Genomic DNA, 23,292 nt, shown 5'->3' on the forward strand with positions numbered 1-23,292 from the left:
ACTTATTTCCAAGTGTTGTCCCCAAGTCACATCTGAGGAAACCAAGGCTTAGAAAAGCTAAGTTACTGCACCCCCCAGTGCCTCATAGCTAGTAGACAACTAGCTTTGAGAACGCAAATCTTGATCACCCAGGCTCCAAAAGATGCAACAATGGGAAGACAAGGGCCGAAGAATTCTTAGCTCTGGATTCAAATGGTGGCTTCCCCCTATGATAGATGTCACTCTGTGCTCAAGGCCTGGGGGACAATTAAATATATGCAAAGCACCTGGCACACTGCCTGGCTCCTAGAAAGTGCTCAATAAGTGGGCACTATCGTTAGCTGCCTCTCCACCAGAGAGAAAAACACAGAAACTCTGAGCCAAGAAGTTCACTATAGGTTTTCAGAAGAGAAACTCTATTGCATACTGACTTCTGAACTATGCTACATTTTTTTAAATTCCCAGAACTCATTAACATCCAGATTTCAAACAACATGGAATAAACCAGAGAAAAGAAGTCACAGGAGTGATATCAGAAATACTACTGCAGGAGTTCCCATCATGGCTCAGCAGAAACAAATCTGACTAGGAACCATGAGGTTGCGGGTTTGATCCCTGGCCTCGCTCAGTGGGTTAAGAATCCAGTGTTGCCGTGGGCTGCGGTGCAGGTCACAGACACGGCTCAGATCTGACATTGCTGTGACTATGTTGTAGGCCAGCAGCAGTAGCTCCGATTCAACCCCTAGCCTGGTAACCTCTATATGCAGCCCTAAAAAGCAACAACAACAACAAAAAAGACATACTACTGTAAAAAAAAAAAAAAAATGAGCACACTGTGAAGGAGGCTGGCCTAGAAAACTAACAATAAGATGATAAGTCCGTGATATGTAACTCATTAATATTCAGTCTAAAACAGTCTCTGGTTATATCAATACAGGAATACATACCAAAAATGGTCAAAGGCTGAAAAGGAACATGAAAAAGTAGAGTGGGTTTGAATTTCTTTTTTAAAAGTTCCTGTAATGTTATAAATTAACCTAAGATTCAAATTGAAAATAACTACTGGCCTTTCAAATAATGCCTCACCTTTTCATCTCTGCAAATTTTAAATCAATACTCCGTGCTTACAGACTTACACCATGAATTGATATTTAAACCAGATAGTTTAAATATTACACTACCTGTTACCAGAGAGAAATAACTGGTACCTCCATACTAAACGACAGCCATCTAACATTGATGGGAGGATCAGTATTTGTCTTTTTTTAGCTACTTCTTGGGCCGCTCCCACGGCATATGGAGGTTCCCAGGCTAGGGGTTGAATCGGAGCTGTAGCCACCGGCCTACGCCAGAGCTACAGCAACGCTGGATCCGAGCCGAGTCTGCAACCTACACCACAGCTCACGGCAACGCCGGATCGTTAACCCACTGAGCAAGGGCAGGGACCGAACCCGCAACCTCATGGTTCCTAGCCGGATTCGTTAACCACTGCGCCACGATGGGAACTCCAGGATCAGTATTTCTTAAGAACACCATCTCTGCTATCCATACCTGGTAACTGAAGCACCCACGGTCCCTTTTCTGTCCGCCTCCACGATGATCCTGTTCTTAGACAGCTGCTCTTGGATAAGAATAACTTTTTCTACTCCTTTGACAATGAAGTAACCACCTGCCCGAGGGAAACAAGAGAAGCGTGACCACCTATCCTTCCAGTGGTGGACTTGGTAACGGCAGTGGCCAGTTAAGACAGAGTTCTTCCATCGCCTCCAAGTGCTGGCCATCACGTGATTCAAAGGGTTTGCCAATATTGTTTTATGAACTGATAACAGCACATAATTTTATACAAATGAGCCACAAGATGATAAACTTCTGGAGGATAAAGAAGGTACCTTATTGTTCTACGGATCACTAGCCCCTGACATATATGAAAGGTGAACGGAAAAAATGCGTTAAATTAATTAGTCTTCAGATTTTATAAGCATAGAAATAACTGACAATCTTCAATACATACTAAAAGTTGCTCTAAGTTTTCTAACAAGTCTTTTTTTGCACACAATTCAGAAGAGGATAAAGTGAGCTTTCATTTTTGCCTTCAGAATATAAGCAAAACAATACAATATATTTGATTCATGCAACATCCTGTTGTAGTCCAATAAGACCAGAACCTTCTGGGATTCTACATCAACGCAACGTTAAACAAAGTAGATAAGAGCAACCACAAACTAAATCAACACGAAACATGAATTAAGGATTAAAAGAACTTTCTGTTAAATGGCTCAGTGGTTAACGAATCCGACTAGGAACCATGAGGTTGTAGGTTCAATCTCTGGCCTTGCTCGGTGGGTTAAGGATCCGGTATTCTGCTGTGGTGTAGGTTGCAGACGTGGCTGGGATCCCGCGTTGCTGTGGCTCTGGCATAGGCTGGTGGCTACAACTCCGATTAGACCCCTAGGCTGGGAACCTCCATATGCCACAGGAGTGGCCCAAGAAATTGCAAAAAGACCAAAAAAAAAAAAAAATGCTACGCTTGAAACTTGGGAAAAAAAAAAAGCAAACAAACAACCAACCACTGCCTGGAAATAACTACAAATATATAACTTTAAAAATTTAAACAAAAGAATTTCGCTTTCTGCCCCCATAGGACATTTAAAACAGTCTTAAATGAGCTACTTGAGTCTTTCCAGATGAGCCAGACAAGTAACCTTGTGAGGTTATTCTTGCATTTTTGAGCATTCCAAAAGAAACCACTGAACAAAGAGACAAAGAAAAGCCTTATAAACCACAATAATAAATCAGAATTTGAGGCATGAAAGTTTTTAAACTGAAATGAAAGAGGAAACAGCGTATTTTTTTAAAATACAAATTAATAAAGTTGGAACCAAATTTCCAGATGTTTTGCAAATAACGTTTCATCCAAGTTTATTATAAAGCAGAAAGGCTGGTATTATTTCTGAGGAAAAATGGTAAAACAACAGCAAGAGAAAAACAAAAGAAAAAGAAAGAAGAAAAAAAAAAAGGTAGTGGACAAATCCCAGAAATCACACATACCTGGATCTAGAGGACATTCATTCAGTTTGGCAAATTCTGCTGGTGTTTTTCCTGTAAGAACACAGTTTGAACTACGTAGCATTATGGGCATTCTGTTTGAAATAAAACAAGAGAAAATGTCACACACAGATTGTCATTTCAAAAAAGTTGTAAAGATTACAAACTGTGCAGTGGACATCTCACTAAGGGGTCTGTAGGCCCTGCTTGATCTACTAGAAACATAATTTCACTCCCAGCAATTAAGTCTCACAAAATAATCAGCAACACGTACAAACACATGTGTATAAGGACACCCAGCGTGCTGTACTAGAGAGAAAAGTTAGGAGGAAAAAAACACCTAAAATGTCCCAGTAAGGGGGAATTTGGTTAAATAAACTGTACCACATACATGCATTCTATGTGCTAGAAAGGGCAGAGGGATGTACTGCATGAAAGGCCAAGTGAAAGGAAGTATTTCCTCAGGCACACTGCTCTTGTGGCTCAGATAACAAACATTGAATGTTATTTTCCTTAAACTTTGCAGACAAGCCTTAGGGAAAGTCAGAAACGGCAGCAACTTTTGATTCATGATGAGCAAAGTGACTCCCATTAGTTTCGTAGAAATAGCAGAATTAATCAGTGTAAGGCACAGGAGACTATCGAAACTAACCAGACAACAACAATAACAACAACAAAAGACAAAAAAAAAAAAAAGAATTCCCATCGTGGCGCAGTGGTTAACGAATCCGACTAGGAACCATGAGGTTGCGGGTTCGGTCCCTGCCCTTGCTCAGTGGGTTAACGATCTGGCACTGCCGTGAGCAGTGGTGTAGGTTGCAGATGCGGCTCGGATCCCGAGTTGCTATGGCTCTGGCGTAGGCTGGTGGCTACAGCTCCGATTCAACCCCTAGCCTGGGAACCTCCATGTGCCTCAGGAGCGGCCCAAGAGATAGCAACAACAACAACAACAACAACAAAAGACAAAAAAAAAAAAAAACCTAACCAGGCAATTCTGAAGAACTAAGGCAAAGTTCTAGAGCCTAGTAACATATAATAAATGTGAATGAATTACATTCTCAGATAAATTTTTTTAATCTAGCCATATGCAGTTTATTTCAAATATATAGGACATAAAGGTTAACATAAGGACACAATGGTTAAAAAGAAAAAGAATATGCCAGAAAAATAATCAAGTGGGAGTTCCCGTCGTGGCGCAGTGGTTAACGAATCCGACTAGGAACCATGAGGTTGCGGGTTCGGTCCCTGGCCTTGCTCGGTGGGTTAACGATCCGGCGTTGCCGTGAGCTGTGGTGTAGGTTGCGGACGCGGCTCGGATCCAGCGTTGCTGTGGCTCTGGCGTAGGCTGGTGGCTACAGCTCCGATTCAACCCCTAGCCTGGGAACCTCCATATGCCGCGAGAGCGGCCCAAGAAAATGGCAGAAAGACAAAAAAAAAAAAAAAAATCAAGTGAAAGCTGATTACTTACTATTACCCAGATGTGGGTATAGCAAGATCAGATAAAATTAATTTTAAGGTGAAACGACATTACAAGAAATAAAGAAGATAGGAGTTTCCACCATGGCACGACAGAAACTAATCTATCTAGGAACCATGAGGTTGCAGGTTCGATCCCTGGCCTCGCTCAGTGAGTTAAGGATCTGGCGTTGCCAGGAGCTGTGGTGTAGGTCGCAGACACAGCTTGGATCTGGCGTTGCTGTGGCTGTGGCATAGGCCGGCAGCTGTAGCTTGATTCAACCCCTAGCCTGGGAACCTCCATATGCCACAGGTGAAGCCCTAAAAAGCAGAAAAAAAAAAGAAAGAAGGAAAAATGCCTAATAATAAAAGGTTCAATTTGCCAGGAAGACGTAACAATTCAAAATTTCCGTGTACCTAATATCATACCTTCAAAAAGCAAAAGTACACAAACCTAAGGAAAAATGGACAAATCCATCATCATAAGCGGAAATTTTAACAAGTCTCCTAGTAATTACAAAAAAAATTTAAAAATCAGTGAAGACATATAACATCTAAACAACACAACCAACAACCTTGATCTAGAAGAAACACGGGGTTCCCATCGTGGCACAGCGGAAACGAATCCGACTAGGAACCATGAAGTTGCGGGTTCAATCCCTGGCCCTGCTCTGTGGGTTGAGGATCTGGCATTGCCGTGAACTGTGGTGTAGGCTGGCAGCTGTAGCTCCAATTAGACCCCCAGCCTGGGAATCTCCATATGCCACAGGTGTGGCCATAAGAAAAGACAAAAAGGAAAAAAATTTTTTTTAAATAAATAAAAATAAAAGAAACACATAGACAGTGACAACCACTACAGAATACCCCTTGCTTCCAAACACACATGAAACATGTATGAAAAGAAACAGATCTCCACAAAGTCCCAAAACCTGATGTAAAGGACCAATCTGGAAACATAAAAACAGTCTTCTAAGTAACTCATAGGTTAAAAAGGAAATCCGAATGGGAAGGTAGGGATAGGAATAGCCTGAATCTATTTAAATAAATAAAATTCAAGACACTAAGATATAAGAATAAAAAAACTACCAAACAAAAGATGAATTAAAAAAACAAGCAACAAAATTTGGAAGAGGAAGGGAGAAGGAAAGTGGGTGATACAGACAAGCCAACCCACACCTTCGATGTTAGGAGTCAATAAATAGTCTCTAAAATAGATGTGCCAAGAAAAAAAATGTATAAGGCTGGCATTTGAAGTTATGGATGTAATAACCCCCAGAAGAAACAAAAGAACTGGTTACAAGGTTGGGAATGGGACTGGGGTGAGGAAGGCTGGGGAGGAAAGCTCCCACTCTGTATGACATGTTCCCACGTACTATTTGATTTGTTACCAAGTACGAATATTATTTGGATTAAACTAAAATCTTTTTAGTTCAAAAAAACAAACGAGATACTGTATGTAATTAGGGAAGTGGACAGTACACATAAGCACTCTAACAGAGGTCGCTTCTCTGAATGTGGGGCTGACAGATGAAATCACCTGTCGCAAGACACAGGCGATATTCAACAAACACTAGTTACATGCCCCACCTTCCCCATGGGATCTGAACCTCTTTAACACAGGATCTAAACCCTAAATGGTACTATTTCTGGTTTGCTCCCATCTCTCCTCTCTTTCACAATATGCAATCTGGATAATTTAGCAATGGTCCAAGATTTAACTGGACACAAGTATGGTCCATTTATAAGAGAAGCTAACACTGATAAATGGTCACGCTAAATTAATATTTTACATCCTTTTTTATTTTCTTAACTGAAGAATGAAGAGAGAAACAATACCAACAGCCCCTTCCTTTAGGAGGAGTGTAGGGAAAGGACTTCACTGTGTTTCTGGGGACTCTGGTCCTCTCTCTCTGTCACAGTACTTGTCTACTGGTGCCACAGTTACTTCAGCCTGCCTTCTCTGGCAGCTGGGAAGGAAGGCAGCCAAAGGGGCTATATCTTAAGTATCCTCTACCTACCTGAGGACCCAGCACAGTACATAACAATGATAGGTAGCTCGTGCATATCTCATGAACAAACGGATGTTCATTAAGCTCTTAGCACTTTGGGGTGGGGGGGGGCACTTGCATGGAAATTATTTGCACTAAGTTTCAAGTCCAACACCATTATTATTTTTTTTTAAGGCCACGCCCACGGCATATGGAGGTTCCCAGGCCAGGGGTCTAATTGGAGCTGTAGCTGCAGGCCTACAGCAGAGCCATAGCAATGCCAGATCTGAGCCGCATCTGCAGCCTACACCACAGCTCATGGCAACGCCAGATCCTTAACCCACTGAGCAAGGCCAGGGATTGAACCTGAAACCTCTTGGTTCCTAGTCAAGATTCGTTAACCACTGTGCCACGACAGGAACTCCCCAACACCATTATTAAACGCACAATATTGTGGGTTCTGTCCATTTCCATGGGGGAGTTAATATAGTTCCCTGATGAGGAAAAGCAGACAACAAAAATGCTAGCTGATGCTATCTATTATTTCCAACAGTATTTCAGCAAGTAAATAACCTCGTCCTTAAATACCACTATAAACAGTCATGCTTCCAGGAAAACTCAAAATATGCATGAATCCACCAAGAAGAGCAGTCCAGGAGGGTCCAATGAAACGCTATCTTAACCAATGTTTCCCTAACAGCCTGGAGTTACAAGAGGAAATGGAAGCAATTTCCTTAACTTTATGGAACAGGTTTCAAAATTTAAACATAAACCCACAACACGACGAACGCTGCTCCAAGTGCTTTATGTGCTCTGACTCGCTGGACCCATAAGATAACCCCCGTGCAGGAGGCTCCATTTTCCCACACTTTTCGGATGAGGAAATAGGGCAGGGGCACGCTGGCCTTGCTCAGGGTCACCTCCCAGGGCTAGAAGGCAGGCGGTGTGGCCCCAGGAGGCATCGCTGCTCACCTGCCAATGGGCAAGGCGTTGCGGATGATCCTCTGGCTGCCTCGGGTGTACTCAATGTCCACTGTGATGGGGGCCGAGTACGTCATGTCCCGCAAGCGGCACTGAAAGAGAGTCAGACAGTCACAGCTCCTCCTCTCTGCAGAAGAAAGCATCCTGACAGCATCTAAGAGCTCCTCTCTCACAGAAGCACGGCCTGCGGATCTCTCCACCAATGCTGAGCTGCCATAAGGGCACCAAGAATTTTGAGCTCACCTCCCCCACGAGAGGGACCATGCCAGCCACACGGAATCCCTGCTCTTGCCAGCCCAGAAACTACAATAAATGTGGTACTATTTCTCTTCTCACTGATCTGATGCCATCACCATCTGCCCCCTTATCTTTGAAGCCATTACATTACTCCCTGCAAACTGGGTCCTTGGAAAGTCATCCATGTGGCTGGCTTATTCACAACAGTGAACAACCAGTACAATAACCAAAGCATGCATCGCACAAACTAAAAAAACTACATGATACTTCCTTCCATTCTCTAGATAAACTAAACTAGGTCACAGATTCCTTTCCAAGTGATATGGCAGAGCACAAATCATTCCATGTATCTTCCTAACAATTTCTGAATCATTTACAGAACTTCAGAAGTTGTTCTTGCAGGCTTTACTTTTACATGGTCATGACTCTCTAAACGATCCCTCTTGGGCCATGATGAGACACAGGAAACCCATCACAATCCTCACGTCTTCATTACACTGATGGTCCTCACGTGCCTTGTAATCTCAAAAAGAATCTCTCTACACATCAAGCATGCAATTCACAGAACTGAATCTTCTCTGCTGGGGCTTCTACCGAAACACAGACAGTTAGATTTAAACCTTTTCTAGCCTTTCTAACCATGCCCAGGATTTTTAAATATCAGCTATGTCTATTATTGACCAGTAAGGACTGTTTACCTTACATTAGTTAGATTAAGCGTCCTCCCGCGGGCCAGACCAAAGGCAGGGCAGCACGGGGATGAGAGTGTGGACTCTACTGCCTGTGCTCAAATCCTGGCTCTACCCGCTAAATTTTAAATAACTTTGCTGCATCTCAGTCCCTCATATGTAAAAGGGGAATGTGAATAATTTTAACTCCCAAAAGTATTTATTTTTAAAATGGTGCCCGGCACAGAGTAATATATAAATACTGTCTCATTAAAAAAGCAAAGGTAATGCTCATGATAGGCAGACATTTGTGGGTCTCAACAAACTCCTCCCTTTAAATAGAAATGAAATTTGACAGATGTGGTAAAAATGGGGACCCAAACCCCAGGGCCCCCCTTGGACTTTCTCATCCACAGGAGTAGGACTGTGCAGGGGGACCCCGGTCCTGCTGAGGGTCCCATGACTGCACCCCACCTGCTCCCCCACACTCCCATCTCTCCTAGAGTCAGAATCCTCCAGGAAATCTCTGCACCTTTTTTCTCTAATTGCACTAACACGGGTGTGTTTTCTTCAACATCAGGAAGAATTATTATGACAATTGTGGCCTCAGTCTTCTTGAACTATTTCAAACTCTTTTTCTTCTCCCTTCACCGAACCCAGGAACACAAGTTTAGAAGCTGACCGGGAAATTGCTAACTGGCTGTCTTGTTCTAGAAAAACTGGCAAGTTCTAGCCAAATGGAATGGGGAGATGGGGAAAGCAAAATCAGGGCACACACTTTCCACAATTCCAGTCCTCACCACTCCCTATTCGATACAATGCCACATTGTTGCCTTATCCAGGAGATCCTCCTAGGCTTTCAAGTCTGCAACCCTGGTGCATGTGTCATATGTTTTGCTATTTTCATCTCACTATAAGAGTATGAACTTGAAGAAAGATACTATATCTTGTCTTTTTCTTTTTTTTCCCCCTCTTTTTTTCTTTTGTATCTCTCAACGTTGCAGCAGAAAACAAATGTTCGGTCAAGCCTCAGTGATGAAATAATATCAAAATTTACCTATATAAAATGTTGGGTTATTTGATCATACTTCCTGTGTAACCTTGCTTAGACAGCAACCATAATACTCTTAACACCTTATTTGTTCATTAATAAAGATTCCTGGGCTATGTTCCCTCATTGCTATTTTAGCTTTACATTAATACAAACCAGAAAAATTTCTTTCCTGAGTCAATTCTAAATTTGGACTCTAAGCAGAAGAATTTGAAGAGAAATCTAGAATCTGTTAAAAGCCCAGAAAATAGGCCTGTTCTATAAGCCTTTGTCCGTACTTCTGTGAAAACCCTAGTATTTACATTTTCTTCTTATCAGCCTCTTCTGCGAGACCAAGAGCTCCTTGTCCTTGTCCCCTCTGCTAACACAAGGCCTGCTGACCCTCAAAAAACATACTGAGTGAGAAGCCCCTGCCGCGAACAGCACACATCGCACTAACAAGCAAAAGTGGCCAGCAAGGATGGGGGTGGGGCGACCATGAGGAAACTCAGCAACGGGACATAAATAGGACCCAGTTACCCAACGGTGCAAGTTAATTAGATTAAAGGACAAACCAACTAGTACAAAATTGTTTCCTAATATAGTACAGTATTACACAGGTGCTTTCTTATTTTGGTTATTTTTTCCTGTTGTTAAATCATTTTTTTTAGGAATACATACGAAGGGCACTGAGTCTTCCTATTAAAGCAATTAAATTAAGGTTGATAATTACCTCATGAGGGGACACTGGTCTAGTCACATTGAAGCTTTCTTCAACATCAGGAAGCCCGACGTAGATATTAAGATACCTGAAAAGCAAAAGATTTCGTGACCAATTACACTTCTTGGAAGAACATATAAACAATCAGGCTATTTTCCTCCCAAGTACAAGATTATGCTTTGACAAATGCTTGTCTTGCAGAGGATGACAAACAAAATCATAATTGGAGATCTTCTTGAAGTCATAGTACCTCTAGTCTACAAAGGTGAGAAAATCCTAACAAGTTATCTTTTTAAAAAATACTGCTGGAGTTCCCTGGTGGTTCAGTGGGTAAAGGAGCTGGCGTTGTCTCTGCCATGGCTCGAGTCACTCCTGTGGTACAGGTTCCAATGCCTGGCCCAGGAACTTCTGCATGTCTTGGGCACTGCCACACAATTTAAAAATAAAGTATTACAGATCTCTTTATAAAAACCTCTTTACAAATACTGAAAATATAACTTCCTAGAAATGATACTCAATGAAAAAAATCAAGTGCAAAAAAGTTTTTATAGCATGCTATCATTCTTGTAAGAAAATATATAATAAAAAAGATACAGGTGCTCATTTGTGCAAAAGAAACAGGAAGGAGAAAGCAGAAACTAATGAGACTGGTTGCCTACAGGGAGCATTGGGAACAGTATGGGAAGAATGGGGGGGGTGGGGAGGGACAATTTCCTGAACAGACTTTTTTTCTACAGGTGTAACTCTTACAACCGTAATAATGTGTGACACAGCCCCAAAAGTAAACACATAATTAAAATCAACCAGGATGCAGTGGAACCCAAAATGAAATACATACTTTACTGCCCTAGAAATGAATAATACAACAGCACTGAAAAGGTAGGAAAGAAAATAACTAATCTAAATAACTTCAGAAAACAGTGGATACGATACAGACAAGCAGCATACAAATATTGGACTTTAACTGGTATATATTATTCTCACAGAGTGATGCATCAACAATTCTGAGATGACCTCATGTCTACCCTAGAGAGTGAATAAGTGAACAGAGTGTGGATAATGAGAGTCCGCTCTCTCAAGGTCAGGAACAGAAGTTACAAATAAGACAGAAGGTTAGAATGAGTACCGGAGAGTTGGATGAGAATTGGAGGTATCAGTATGCATGGTTTTATAACATATATAAAAATGAATAGGATATCAAGATCCAGATTTGTGTATGCACGTGTTAGTATTCATACATATATTTCCTACCGAGGCTCTGGCACCCATATCTGCTAAACACTGCTCTCCAAAAAAAGAGACTAAGGCTCCTTGGAGAAATGACGGATTCCTGGTTGCAATAGGAAAAATAGTGGACGACATATCTCACTGTACCAGAAAGTAAAGGACTGCTTGAAAATTAACTGAAAGGAATCTCCCTATGGCCAAATCTAGGACAATTTGAGAAATCAAACAATGACCGTACTGGATTACTACCCAGAGAATAAAATAAATATCCGTGAGTTCCTACTGATGTAAATAAAAGCATAGATGGAGAGTAAATGAGGAGAAAACAAAGCTCGTCCTCACAGCAGCAATTCTAACAGTAACGCACAGGAAGGATGGAAGCAGACACTCAGCATTAAGTCAACACCACAACGATTTCCGTTAGAGCTAAGAACCATCAATGTGTGCTAAAATTAGTGGGGAAAGTATGAGAAATACGATATTTGCATAGTCTCAAAGGGTCACCCTCTAATACAGTCATCAATTGCTATAAGGTAAAGGTAGCTTTACCCTGGAGAAACCTGGAAGATACCACCTTAATCAAGCAAACAAAGTTAAATCACTACGAGTAAAATATACTGACATCTGGACCCTCCGATATGGTGTGATGAGACCGGCACAAAACACTGCCTCTGTGGTATTAACGGCCAAAAACACAGAACCCAAAGCAGTCATGAGCAAACCCTGCACAAACCCAAACGAAAGGACCTTCTACAAAACGAGTGCCCAGAATTCTTCAAAAATGCTAAGGTCGTGAAAGACCAAGAGAGCTTGAGGAACTGTCATAGATTGGAGAGGACAAAGGAGACATATGACATCCAAACATAACGCAGGGTCCTGGACTGAATCGTGGACCACAAAAAAGACGTGAGTGGGAACACTAAGATTTGTAGATTAGTCGACAGTATTGTATCCATGCTAATTTCCTAGTTTAGCTAATTGTGCAACGGTTACATAAGATATTTTGTGGGTTTGGTTTTCTTTTCTTTTTTGGCCGCTCTGCAGCATATGGAGTTCCTGGGCCAGTGATCAGATCTAAGTCACAGTTCCTGATAGGTGCTGCCATGCTGGATCCTTAACCCACTGTGCGAGGGCAGGAATCAAACCTGCGTCCCAGCGCTCCCAAGACACTGCCAATTCCACTGTGGCCTCTGTGAACTCTGACATGAGGCGTTAATATTAGCATTAACTGGGTGAAGGATAACAAGGGAACTCTTCGTCCTATTTCTATAATTTTTCTCTAAGCCTACAATTGTTTAAAAAAAATTAAACCTAATAGTTTCAGTAACTTCTCACTCATAATTACCTGTTATCATTAGCTTACCAATTAAAAATTGAGCATTGGATAATTATCTTCCTATTAAACGGATACAAAGGAGAATTATGTTAAAGACTTTTTCTTTTCTTTTTTTTTTTTTGGTCTTTTTAGGGCCTCACCCATAGGATATGGAGGTTCCCAGGCTAGGGGTCGAATCAGAGCTGTAGCTGCTGGCCTACACCACAGCCATGGTAATGCTAATGAAGAATCCCAGCTGGGTCTGCAACCTAGACCACAGCTCACGGCAACACCGGATCCTTAACTCATTGAGCGAGGCTAGGGATCGAACCTGGGTCCTCATGGATGCTAGTCAGATTTGCTTTCACTGAGCCACAATGGGAACTCCTATGTTAAAGGATTTTTAATAGCATCTACATTCACTTCAAAAAAAAGTTAAACATAATGAAAATAGCAAATTAAGAGTAGCTGATTGCTTACTTTAGGTACCACATGGGGTCAGCATCACTCGTAACCTTTTCATTGGCTTTCATTATTTTCTTTATCTGCAGTGAAAAGAGTAACATGAGGAAAGATTCTGGCTTCCAGTTAATTCTTAAGTATGTCCTTTTCTGGGATCTGATACTTACCTCTACATTAATGAAATAGTTAAATGAGTCTATATGCTGTTTCACAAGGCCTTTCACCTAAACAGACAAAAATAGATTAGCAATAATGTGGGAGATGACACAGTGGACTCTAATCTGAAGTGATCAAATATTCCTCAAAACCAAAGTGAGGGGAAAAAAAATCCATGCATTTTACTTAGCAACACTTGACATTTACGCTCCATCTCTCCTCCACCTCCAAATTTTCCTCCCTGAAAAACAACCTGACCTTTGGAATTTGAGACGTGAGTATTTGAATACACCAAATGACCCCATGAGCTAACAAATGAGGCAGGATTTTCTCCACATGCTTTGAATTTACCAAAAAATTCATGAAAAAACACAGCAGCTGAGCATCATCTCGTCGAGCCTCAAACAATGCCTGTTTTCTTTTTTGTCTTTCTCCTACGTAAGCAACTTTATGATTTCCACACATCTGGTCAGATCACTTACAGAAGGATGAGGGGAAAAAATATCTCTATTAAGAAAACCCAAAACACTTGCATTTAAAATTGGAAGCAGGGTGAAACCCAGGGACCTGAGATCAGATCAGCGGGCAGTGACTTCCTTTCATCTCAGAAGTCAGTACGGCTGCACAAAGACAGCGCTGAGTGCTACTAGGAAAAGCACTGAAACAATAAACACACAGACTCCAAAATCTTAGGACTTAAAGGGAGTGTGTAACATATATATATGTATGTATATATGTATATATATATATTTTTTTAATCTTCAAACACAATCAGGTCAGCGTTTCTAGAGCACTCCCAACAGAAAGATAACCTTGGGGCCTTGGCTTTAGTTACACCATCTTTGGGGCTCTCACTGGCTTACAAAGCAGTCACCCCACTTTGCAATAGTCCTGATTGATGTGGGGGGAATTCAACCTTATGATCTGCACTCTGCTTTCCCACAGATTCCAGCACTGGGGCTTCACTGTCTTTTCTGGAGAAAATGCTCCTCTAGGGCAGTCAGTTTAGTTATCAGACCTCTCCTGGATGTTCTCACTTTCAGACCGTTTGGGCCCTTCCTCTGTTTCTCACACGGGTGCCTTCCTGACCCTCCAGCAGCCCAGAGACAGCTCCTGGGCGGGCTCCACTGTGTCATCACTCAGACACCCTGAACTCACCAACAATTCTCAGCAGTCTGACCAGTGAACAGCGAGGCTTCTGCCCTCTTGTTCTGGATACCACACCATTGCTACTGAAAAACTCTCTTGGGTACAACTGCAGGACCATACAGTAACTCTGTGTTTAACCATTTGAGGACATGCCAGGCTCTTTTCCAAAGCAGCTGCAACATTTTGCATTCCCATCGGCAGAGCACGTGGGTTCTGCTTGCTCCACATCTTCATCAACACTTGCCATTCTCTTTCTTTCTTTGACTAGAGCCATCCTACTGGTGTCAAGTGGTCTCTCATTGTGGGACCTGCCGCTATTAGCATAAATTCTTAAAACTGAAATTCAAGAATAGGAACCTTATGATCCGCAGCTGCTCCGACAATCCATTCCAGCCAAGCAGAATGGTCGCCGTTTCCCACAGACCCCATGGAGGCTCCTCTTGAGCAGCTTTATCAAAGCCAGGCTCCCTGCATCCTATCTTCCAGCTTAGTTAATTCCTTTCCTATTAAGATGTGGGTTTATGTCTCACCTCATTTGGGAGGCCCTCTCTGACCATTTACGGCATCACTCTTTAGCCAACAGCACTTTGGTTTGTGTTACTCATGCTACAATGTACACTACTTCTTATGTCTAAAATTAGGTTATCAAACCTAACCAGTGCTTTATAGGCATAGACACTGCTTTATAAATTCTTATATTTCTAAAACCTAGAAAAGTACACAGCTGTACAAAATCCAAAAATGTTAGTGATAAAAAAAAGGCATTTTTGAGTTTTCATTGGAAAAACAACTAATTATTATTAAATGTTAATTACCTTTAAAAATGCTGGGAGCAGCCGCCATTTTTCCTGTGAATCAAGACAATAAATAATATCAGAATTCCGTGCTGGAAGTCACAATATTTTCACAAGAAGTTATTTTAATGTACTGAAAATGATCCCCTTTATCACAGCAAGCAAAAGAAAATAAATGAAAAAGAACAATTTTTACATTGCAACCACTTTTATGGAAAGACCACGTGCCTATGCATGTGTACATACATACAGACATAAATCACAGACTTCTTAAATAGAATATACTTCAATTTCTTCTTGATGACTCAAGATTCCAAGCACTTTTCATCTTTCTTTTACTCTCATGACACTTCCGGGGTAAGCAGGGTTTGCCAGTTTGAGAAAGGGAAAGTTTCAGAGCGTCTAGTAGGGAATCTGGACTTCTCAGCCCCAGAGGAGTTCTGGCTCCCTTCTGTTTTCTCTCAGTAGTGCCTGGTCAGAGCTCAGGGCTGCAGAAGGATATCACACGCTGCTCCCCTGCTACTTTAAACAGCTGCAAACTGCCACGCTTCTTAGGCCTGCTTTCACACCTTCCTGAGGTTGTAAAAAGCTTACCATGATAAGACTCTTTTCATGAACAGCATTTAATCTGCTAATGGAAAATCTGACAAATGGTGAGAACTGAGTCTAAAGTAAGAATACAGAGTTTCTGAGTAAAGGCTGAAGGATCATGTAAGACCTTGGAGGAAGTGTAAAATTTCTGACTTTGATTAACAGACGAATTGGATGGTTCTGAGCCAAAGAGTGACAAGATGACATGACTCCCTTCAACTGGCTCACTCTAGCTGCTGGGCTGACAACAGGCAAGGTGAGAAGCAGGGAAGTCATACATGAGTTCACTGCAATCCTCCAGGCTGATAACAATGCATGTGGGGAGAAACTGCTGGCCAGGAAACACCACGTGAAATTAGAGCCAACAGGAATTAATAGTAAATTAGATGGAGATTCTGAGGGAAAGAGGCGTCCAGATTGATACTGCAGAGTTGCCATTTCTGCCAATGAGAAGGTGGGGATGCTGTCAGGGCAGCAGCTTTAGGTGCTAAGGGGCCATTAGGAGTTTGGATGGGGGCATGTTAAGTCTGAAATATCCACTAGGCATTCAGGTGGAGATGTGAACATAGACAACAGACGGAGGAGTCTGGAGGTTGGGAAGAGAGAGCCCTGGAGATCTAAATCAGGGACAGGTCAGCCAACGGGTGGTCATTAAAGCCAAGGAATGGAGGATCACCTAAGGAGTGTAGGTGGAGACGAGTTCCATGACGTGAGATCAAAAATGTCCCAACACTTAGAGATGAGAAGCAGAAGGCACATCTAGCAAAGGAGACTGGGGGGTGGCCAGAGAGGGAGGCAGACAACCTGGAGAAAGTAAAAACATTTTTCAAGAAAAAAGGTAGGTGGGGGTATGGGGTATGTGGAAAATCAATTTTGCTGTGAACCTAAAACTTCTCTTAAAAAAAAAAAAAGTCAAGTCTGAAGGAGAAGGAGGGGAAGAGAGTCAGGCAAAATTAACCTAGCAAAAGGTGGGGTGGGGAGATGCAGCGTAGAGAACATTTTCATCACTACAGAAATCTCTACCTTGTACAGGGCAGTAGCTGTCTGGGTGCACCTAACTGTCAAGACTAAAGTAACTGCAACTCGGAGTTCCCATTGTGGCACAGTGGAAACGAATCTGACTAGGGACCATGAGGTTGCAGGTTCAATCCCTAGCCTCGCTCAGTGGGTTAAGGATCCGGTGTTGCCATGAGCTCTGGTGTAGGTCACAGACATGGCTTGGATCCTGCGTGGCTGTGGCTGTAGCATAGGCCAGCAGCTATAGCTCTGACTGGACCCCTAGCCTGGGAACCTCCATATGCTGTGGGAGTAGCCCCGAAAAGACCAAAAAAGGAAAAAAAAAAAAAAAGAGACTAATGCAACTGAACACTCAGTACTCATGCTTTTACTGTAGGTAAATCCACAAAGAGGAATGAGAGAAAGATCAGAAAGGACCACAGGAGAAGAGCGAGAGAAACAGGCTAGAGAAGAAAGCAAGGCCCAGAATGAGGAAAGCCTTACAAACATGGTAAAAACTGTAGATTTTGCACTGAGAGCAATGGGCGCAACATGGTCACATCTGTGTGTTTAAACTGATGGTTCTGACTACAAAGCAGAGAACAGATGGGAATGGGACAAGTCAGGAGCCATGAAAGTAAAAGATGACAGTGGTTCGGACTTTGAGAACGTCAGGAATGAGGTTTCAGAATTGAGTACAATTCATAGTCAGGACCCTGAAGATGGGAGAGTGGTTTGGATGCAGAAGGCCAGGAAAAGAAACTGTTATTCCCGATTCAGAAGACTGGAAATGTGGTATTCGTCCCTTCACTCTTGTGCAAATTCAGACAAGAAACAGAAATCCTTTAGGCTTATTCCTGCAGCTCTCCAGGCAAGCAGTCCAGTCAGCAGGTAGGGATGAGGATTCTGGAGTCTGACTGCCGGAGTCCAGAATCCTAACAGAGTCCATCACCTAACACCCTTCTGACACTGAGTTACTTACTGAACCTCTCTGGGCCTTAAAAAATCCTCATTGGTTGGAGTTCACTGGTGACTCAGCCGGTCAAAGATTCAGTTTGTCACTGTTGCAACCCAGGTTCAATCCCTGGCCCAGGAACTTCCACATGCCAAGGGCAGAACAACAATAACCTTCATTGGCAAAATGGGGGAACAGTACTTACTTCAGATGATTAAATAACATAATTAGGCTTGACCAGAACCTGGGTAAGTATTCAGTAAATGCTGGCTCTTACACAATAACTCTTAAAGAGTTAAAATCCTTGGAGTTCCCGTCATGGCTCAGTGGTTAACGAATCCAACTAGGAACCATGAGGTTGCGAGTTCGATCCCTGGCCTTGCTCAGTGGGTTAATGATCCGGCGTTGCCGTGAGCTGTGGTGTAGGTTGCAGACGTGGCTCGGATCCCACGTTGCTGTGGCTCTGGCGTAGGCCAGTGGCTACAGCTCCGATTCGACCCCTAGCCTGGGAACCTCCATATGCCGCGGGAGCAGCCCAAGAAATAGCTAAAAAGACAAAAAAAAAAAAAACTTAAAAAAAAAAAAAGAGTTAAAATCCAGTATTTAAAAAAATAAGGGAGTTCCCCTCGTGGCACAGTGTAAACGAATCCGACTAGGGACCATGAGGTTGTGAGTTCAATCCCCGGCCTTGCTTAGTGGGTTAAGGATTTGGCGTTCCCACGAGCAGTGGTGGAGGTTGCATACAAGGCTCACATCTGGCATGGCCATGGCTGGGGTGTAGGCCGGCAGCTGTAGCTCCAATTGGACCCCTAGCCTGGGAACCTCCATATGCCGCAGGTGCGGCTCTAAAAAAAGACAAAAAATTTGTTTTTAATTAAAAAATAATAAAATAAGGAAAAATAAAATCCAGTATTGCCTGATGAAGATCAGCAGTGTACTGCAGGGACTTACAGACTGACTGACTCTAAGTCCTTAATTTGCCCAATGATTATAAAGATGCTGCTAGTCATTCTCATTACATCTGTCAGCAGCATCTCACTTCTGCTTCAGAGGTCTAACAAAACCATTCCTAATCAGGTCCTTCATCTACCTGTCACCTTTAATCTCTCCTCCTCTACTTTTCTTCACTCCAGCACTATTAGACTTTTTTTTTTTTTTTGTCTTTTTAGGGCCACACCTGTGGCACATGGAGGTTCCCAGGCTAGGGGTGGAATCGGAGCTGTAGCTGCTGGCCTGCACCACAGCCACAGCAACATGAGATCTGAGCCACGTCTGTGACCTACACCACAGCTCATGGCAAGGCAGGATCCTTAACCCACTGAGCAAGGCCAGGGATCGAACCTGCATCTTCATGGATGCTACTCAGATTCATTTCCGTTGAGCCATGATGGGATCTCCTGGACTTAATTCCTCAAAAACATCAAATGGTCTTGCCTCTGGGTTTCAAATGTCCTCTTCCTTCTACCTGAATCCCTCCCTTGACTATTTCTCCATTCCCCCACTCCATGCCAACTAAGATTTGAGGCCCACAGAAGCTCTATTACTTTTGCATAAAATAAAAATTACGGTCAACAGCTGAACTTCATCAGGCATCTCACTGTAGAGCAGATATCCTTAACTTCCGTGTATCTGATTAAAGCTACAGGGCCACTCTCCAGAAAACACCTAGGCAAAATTTGGAAGAAATTTTCCGGGCGTTCAAAATACTCCTGTAGCCCAAACTTGAGTTCTGGTGACAGGGAGGGATTATTAATCTGCGATTCCGACGACTTGGTTTTACCACCACAACCAGCTGTGGGACTTGCCCAAACTGGCCTAAGCTCCCTGGAACTCATCATCCTTTATAAGCCCGCAAAGATGCGATACGTCCTCCAAGGCGGTCAAGGCAGTCCTCCCCTGACAACGCGGGAATACTAGAAGAGCCCAAATCGAGAGCGGGGCACTGGGCCGCTCAACCTGCGTGGCAGCTGACGTGTCCCCTGGGCTCGCCCCTTCCCGGTGCCAGCAGTGCCCTGAGCGCGCGTGGATTTCTGAGCGTGCGCTGAGTGCTGGGCATGCGCAGAAGCCGCGGCCCGCCCCCCTCGCCCGGCCAGAGCTCTGGGGGCAACGCCTCTCGGGGGACACGTCCCGGCCCCTTCCGCTCCCCGCGTGCCCTCCCCTCACCTCTACAGTCGGGATGGGCGCAGCCAGCTGCTCCGGCGTCAGGTTCCCAAACTCCTCCGCCAGCACGTCCATGCTGCTCAGGACGAAGGAACGAGCAAACAGAAGCCTCACGTGTGACTTCCCGCACCAAGCGAACCGCGAGAGCCGTGGTGAGCGGTGCGCGGAGGCCTAAATGGTCCCCGCCGCCCAAATTAATTGCAAGCGTAGCAGAAAGGTTCCGACTGATTCTAGTCGGAACATACAGTTGAACCCGGATGTGGTTAACGGAGCTGGGAAACTGCGCCCCCTGGTGTCACGCGGAAGTCTCGCCTGGATTGTCTTAAACCCCAGCTGACAGATTGTCAGCTCTCCCATGACTGAGAACCGCAAAGCATATTGTCGAGTTTTTTTAAATAATTCAAAGAAAAGGGTAAACAGATAATTTGCACCACTTGATCCACCTAAGTGTAGAGTTCATTTAGTTTAGCCCAAAACTATATATATGAAAAATAGGAAACTTGCCAAAGGAGGGGATTGGTTTAGAAACTTGAGGTACCTGTGTGATTGAAACCAGGTGCAAGCCCCTGTGTCCTTGTGTTTTGAAATAGATCCCTTTTCCTTTGGCCTCCCCAGCCTCCTGTCAGTCTCAAAAGACTGACTCAAGAGTTAATAATTAGGAAAAACTGTTAACAGTAAAAACTATTTGAAACAGTCTCCATTATTTTATACCCTGACTTGCTTGACCCATTCCCTTCCTCTCACTGGCTTTTCACAAAAAGGATTTCTTTCTTGCTTAGCTGCTTTCTTTTACTAATGATTACTTTTTTTTTTTTTTTTTGGTCTTTTCTGGGGCCACACCTGTGGCATATGGAGGTTCCCAGGCTAGGGGTCTAATTTGGAGCTGTAGCCACCAGCCTACACCGAAGCATCGCAGGATCTGAGCGGAGTCTGTGACCTGTACCACAGCTCGAGGCAACACGGGATCCTTAACCTACAGAGTGAGGCCAGGGATCAAACCCGCAACATCATCGTTCATGTTCAGATTCGTTAACCACTGAGCCACGACAGGAACTGCAGCTAATGATTACTTTCTATTTAAGAGTTACATTGCCCACCTGGTGTCTTCTTTTCCTTGGAAACACTCACCTCTTGTAAGCCATCTTCATTGCAGAGAGTAGGTCAAAGTGCAATAACCCCAAAGACCACCAGAAACTGTCACGGGACCACCTGAGGCCAGCCTGGATGACTTTGAAATGATCTATGGCAGGAGAAAAATGCAGGCATCCTAATCCTTATCAACAGCCTTGGTTTTTTGTTGTTCTTGTTGTTAGGTTGGGTGGGTTTTTTAGCTAAACTTTTAAAACTCCTTGCTATCCCCTCTCAAGAGAGGACACGGTTTTGAGCATGTTAGCCTGTCGTGGCCTCCTTTGCCTGGCAAAGCAGTAAAGCTCTTCTTTCTGCTTCACCCAAATCTCTAAGACTTAGTTGGTACCTATGAACAGAGGCCAGGTTTCAGCTACATGATGGACTGTTATATGACCATTAATAACCACAAAGCAAGGAGGACTTAACTCACCTAGAGAGTAGAGCATAACAGGACAGTAATTAAGACAATGTCATATTCTGAAAGGACTAGACGGAAGATCCAGGAGTAAATACCAGCAGAAATTTATTATGAGAAGATGTCATTTTAAATCAGCGGAGGAAAGATGGCTTATCCAAAAAAAACGATGTTGGGGATTTTCGTTGTGGCACAGATCGTTAAGGATCTGGCGTTGTCACTGCGACAGCTTGGGTCATTGCTGTGGTGCATGTTTAATTCCCTGGATCCCTGGCCCAGAACTTCCACACACCACGGGGGCAGCCAAAAGAAAAAGAAAGGATGATGTTGAAACTGCTGATTAGCCATTTAGGAAAAAACATACATCTAAGCAAATCCTGTGTATATTAAATTAGCAGAAACTTAGAAGAAAATATAATTGAATACATCCATTAGCATTGAGTGGTGACTGCTTTCAAGGATGGTAACAGAAATCATAAAGAAAAATATTCATAGATTTATTAATATAATTCTAGCCATAATTTTATGGTTCCATGAAAATTTTTAAATTTTCCAGGAGTTCCCTGCTAGCTAAGTAGGTTAAGGATCTGGCGTTGTCACTGCTGTGGCTCAGGTCATTACTATGGCTTGGGTTTGATCCCTTCCTGGGCAACTTCCACATGCCATGCGTGTAGCCAAAAAAACAAAAACCAAAAAAACCACTTAACTGTGTATTTGTTAAATGGTTGAAATGGTAACTTTTGTGTATATTTTGTCACAGGAAATTATGAACTTTTATCAATATGCATTTGCCATGTTCTCATAGTGAATGTATAATTCTTGCACCAGCGTAGATGGTCTAATTTCTAAATTAGCTATTTCAAGTAAATTCCAATGCCTGTGCTTTCTCAGTATTGTTCTGATATCTGAAAGGAGGGGGAGAAGGGAAAATTAAAAGAAGAATCAGACCCTGCTCTTAAAGTTCTTATCGTTTACTTAAAGAGATCGATACCCTTTCGTATCATCCTTGTCAACTATCATAGAGTAACATATTTAGAATCTAGCCTGGAAGGGACCAGGAAGCGATTTCTCAATGGAACAAATCTTGAGTTTGGCCTAAATGTATTGGCTTTCTCTTCCAAAGTGTGCTTTGCTTTCCACTCTCAGGTGGGCGCTCCAACTTTGGCATGCATCTGAATCGCCTGGAGAGCTTATTAAAACAAGCAGTTTTCTGATTCGTAGTTTGGCAGTTCTAATAAGTTCCCAGGCGATGATGCTGATGCTGCTGGCCCAGGGCTCACAGGCTGGGAATCACTCTCTAACATAAGACTTAGCACTCAACCATATCCTCTGTTTGTGTGTCTGGCTCTCCTTCAGACAGGAGCTCCTGGAACAGAGATTGTCTTGTTTGTATTTTCAGGTTCTTACTCATTGTTTGTTCTTGAATAAAGCTGTATTGAATAAATGTTTTGAAAGAAAAATATGCAATGAGTGATAAATTCAATTTCATATTTCACATTTTTTTAAAGTCTGAGTTTTTAAGTTTCTCTTGAAAAGAGGAGAATCTGTTAACAGTGGTACCAGAGTCCTACATGGGAACAATTGATTGTCCCTGAGTGGTGGCTGCCCTTATACCACAGCTGCCACAATCCTTTCCTTATTACAACTGCGGGGCCCCCAAGGTATGATGTCCTTCTGATTCCCTAAGGGACTGGATTTTTAGAACCAAAAAGCCAGGAACAGGAGTTCCCAATGTGGTGCAGTGGGTTAAGAATCCAACTGCAGTGACCGGAGCTGCTGCATAGGCTTGGGTTCGATCCCCGGCCCCGCGCAGTGGGTTAAAGGACCCAGCGTTGCCACA

At 43.0% G+C, this 23,292-nt stretch overlaps 1 protein-coding gene across 2 annotated transcripts in view; it reads right to left on the bottom strand.

Annotated features, from left to right (window-relative positions):
• The window catches only part of POLR3B (RNA polymerase III subunit B), a 120,252-nt gene extending 100,088 nt beyond the window's left edge, over positions 1-20,164 (bottom strand). Inside the window, exons 1-8 of one of the 2 annotated variants that reach the window (XM_047786477.1) lie at positions 19,913-20,164; positions 15,229-15,261; positions 13,276-13,332; positions 13,127-13,191; positions 10,117-10,192; positions 7,440-7,540; positions 3,028-3,119; positions 1,531-1,648 (exon numbers count right to left, since the gene is read on the bottom strand). In XM_047786477.1, the coding sequence (XP_047642433.1) occupies positions 1,531-1,648; positions 3,028-3,119; positions 7,440-7,540; positions 10,117-10,192; positions 13,127-13,191; positions 13,276-13,332; positions 15,229-15,261; positions 19,913-19,984 (614 nt within the window). In that variant the 5' untranslated portion in view covers positions 19,985-20,164. Of the gene's footprint in view, positions 1-1,530; positions 1,649-3,027; positions 3,120-7,439; positions 7,541-10,116; positions 10,193-13,126; positions 13,192-13,275; positions 13,333-15,228; positions 15,262-15,492; positions 15,508-19,912 lie in introns of those variants that run through there. The other variant, XM_047786478.1, reaches the window with a different exon arrangement.
• Positions 20,165-23,292: the final 3,128 nt, after the last annotated feature.

This window comes from Phacochoerus africanus, chromosome 7, assembly GCF_016906955.1.
Source record: "Phacochoerus africanus isolate WHEZ1 chromosome 7, ROS_Pafr_v1, whole genome shotgun sequence".
Classification (NCBI taxonomy): Eukaryota; Metazoa; Chordata; class Mammalia; order Artiodactyla; family Suidae; genus Phacochoerus; species Phacochoerus africanus.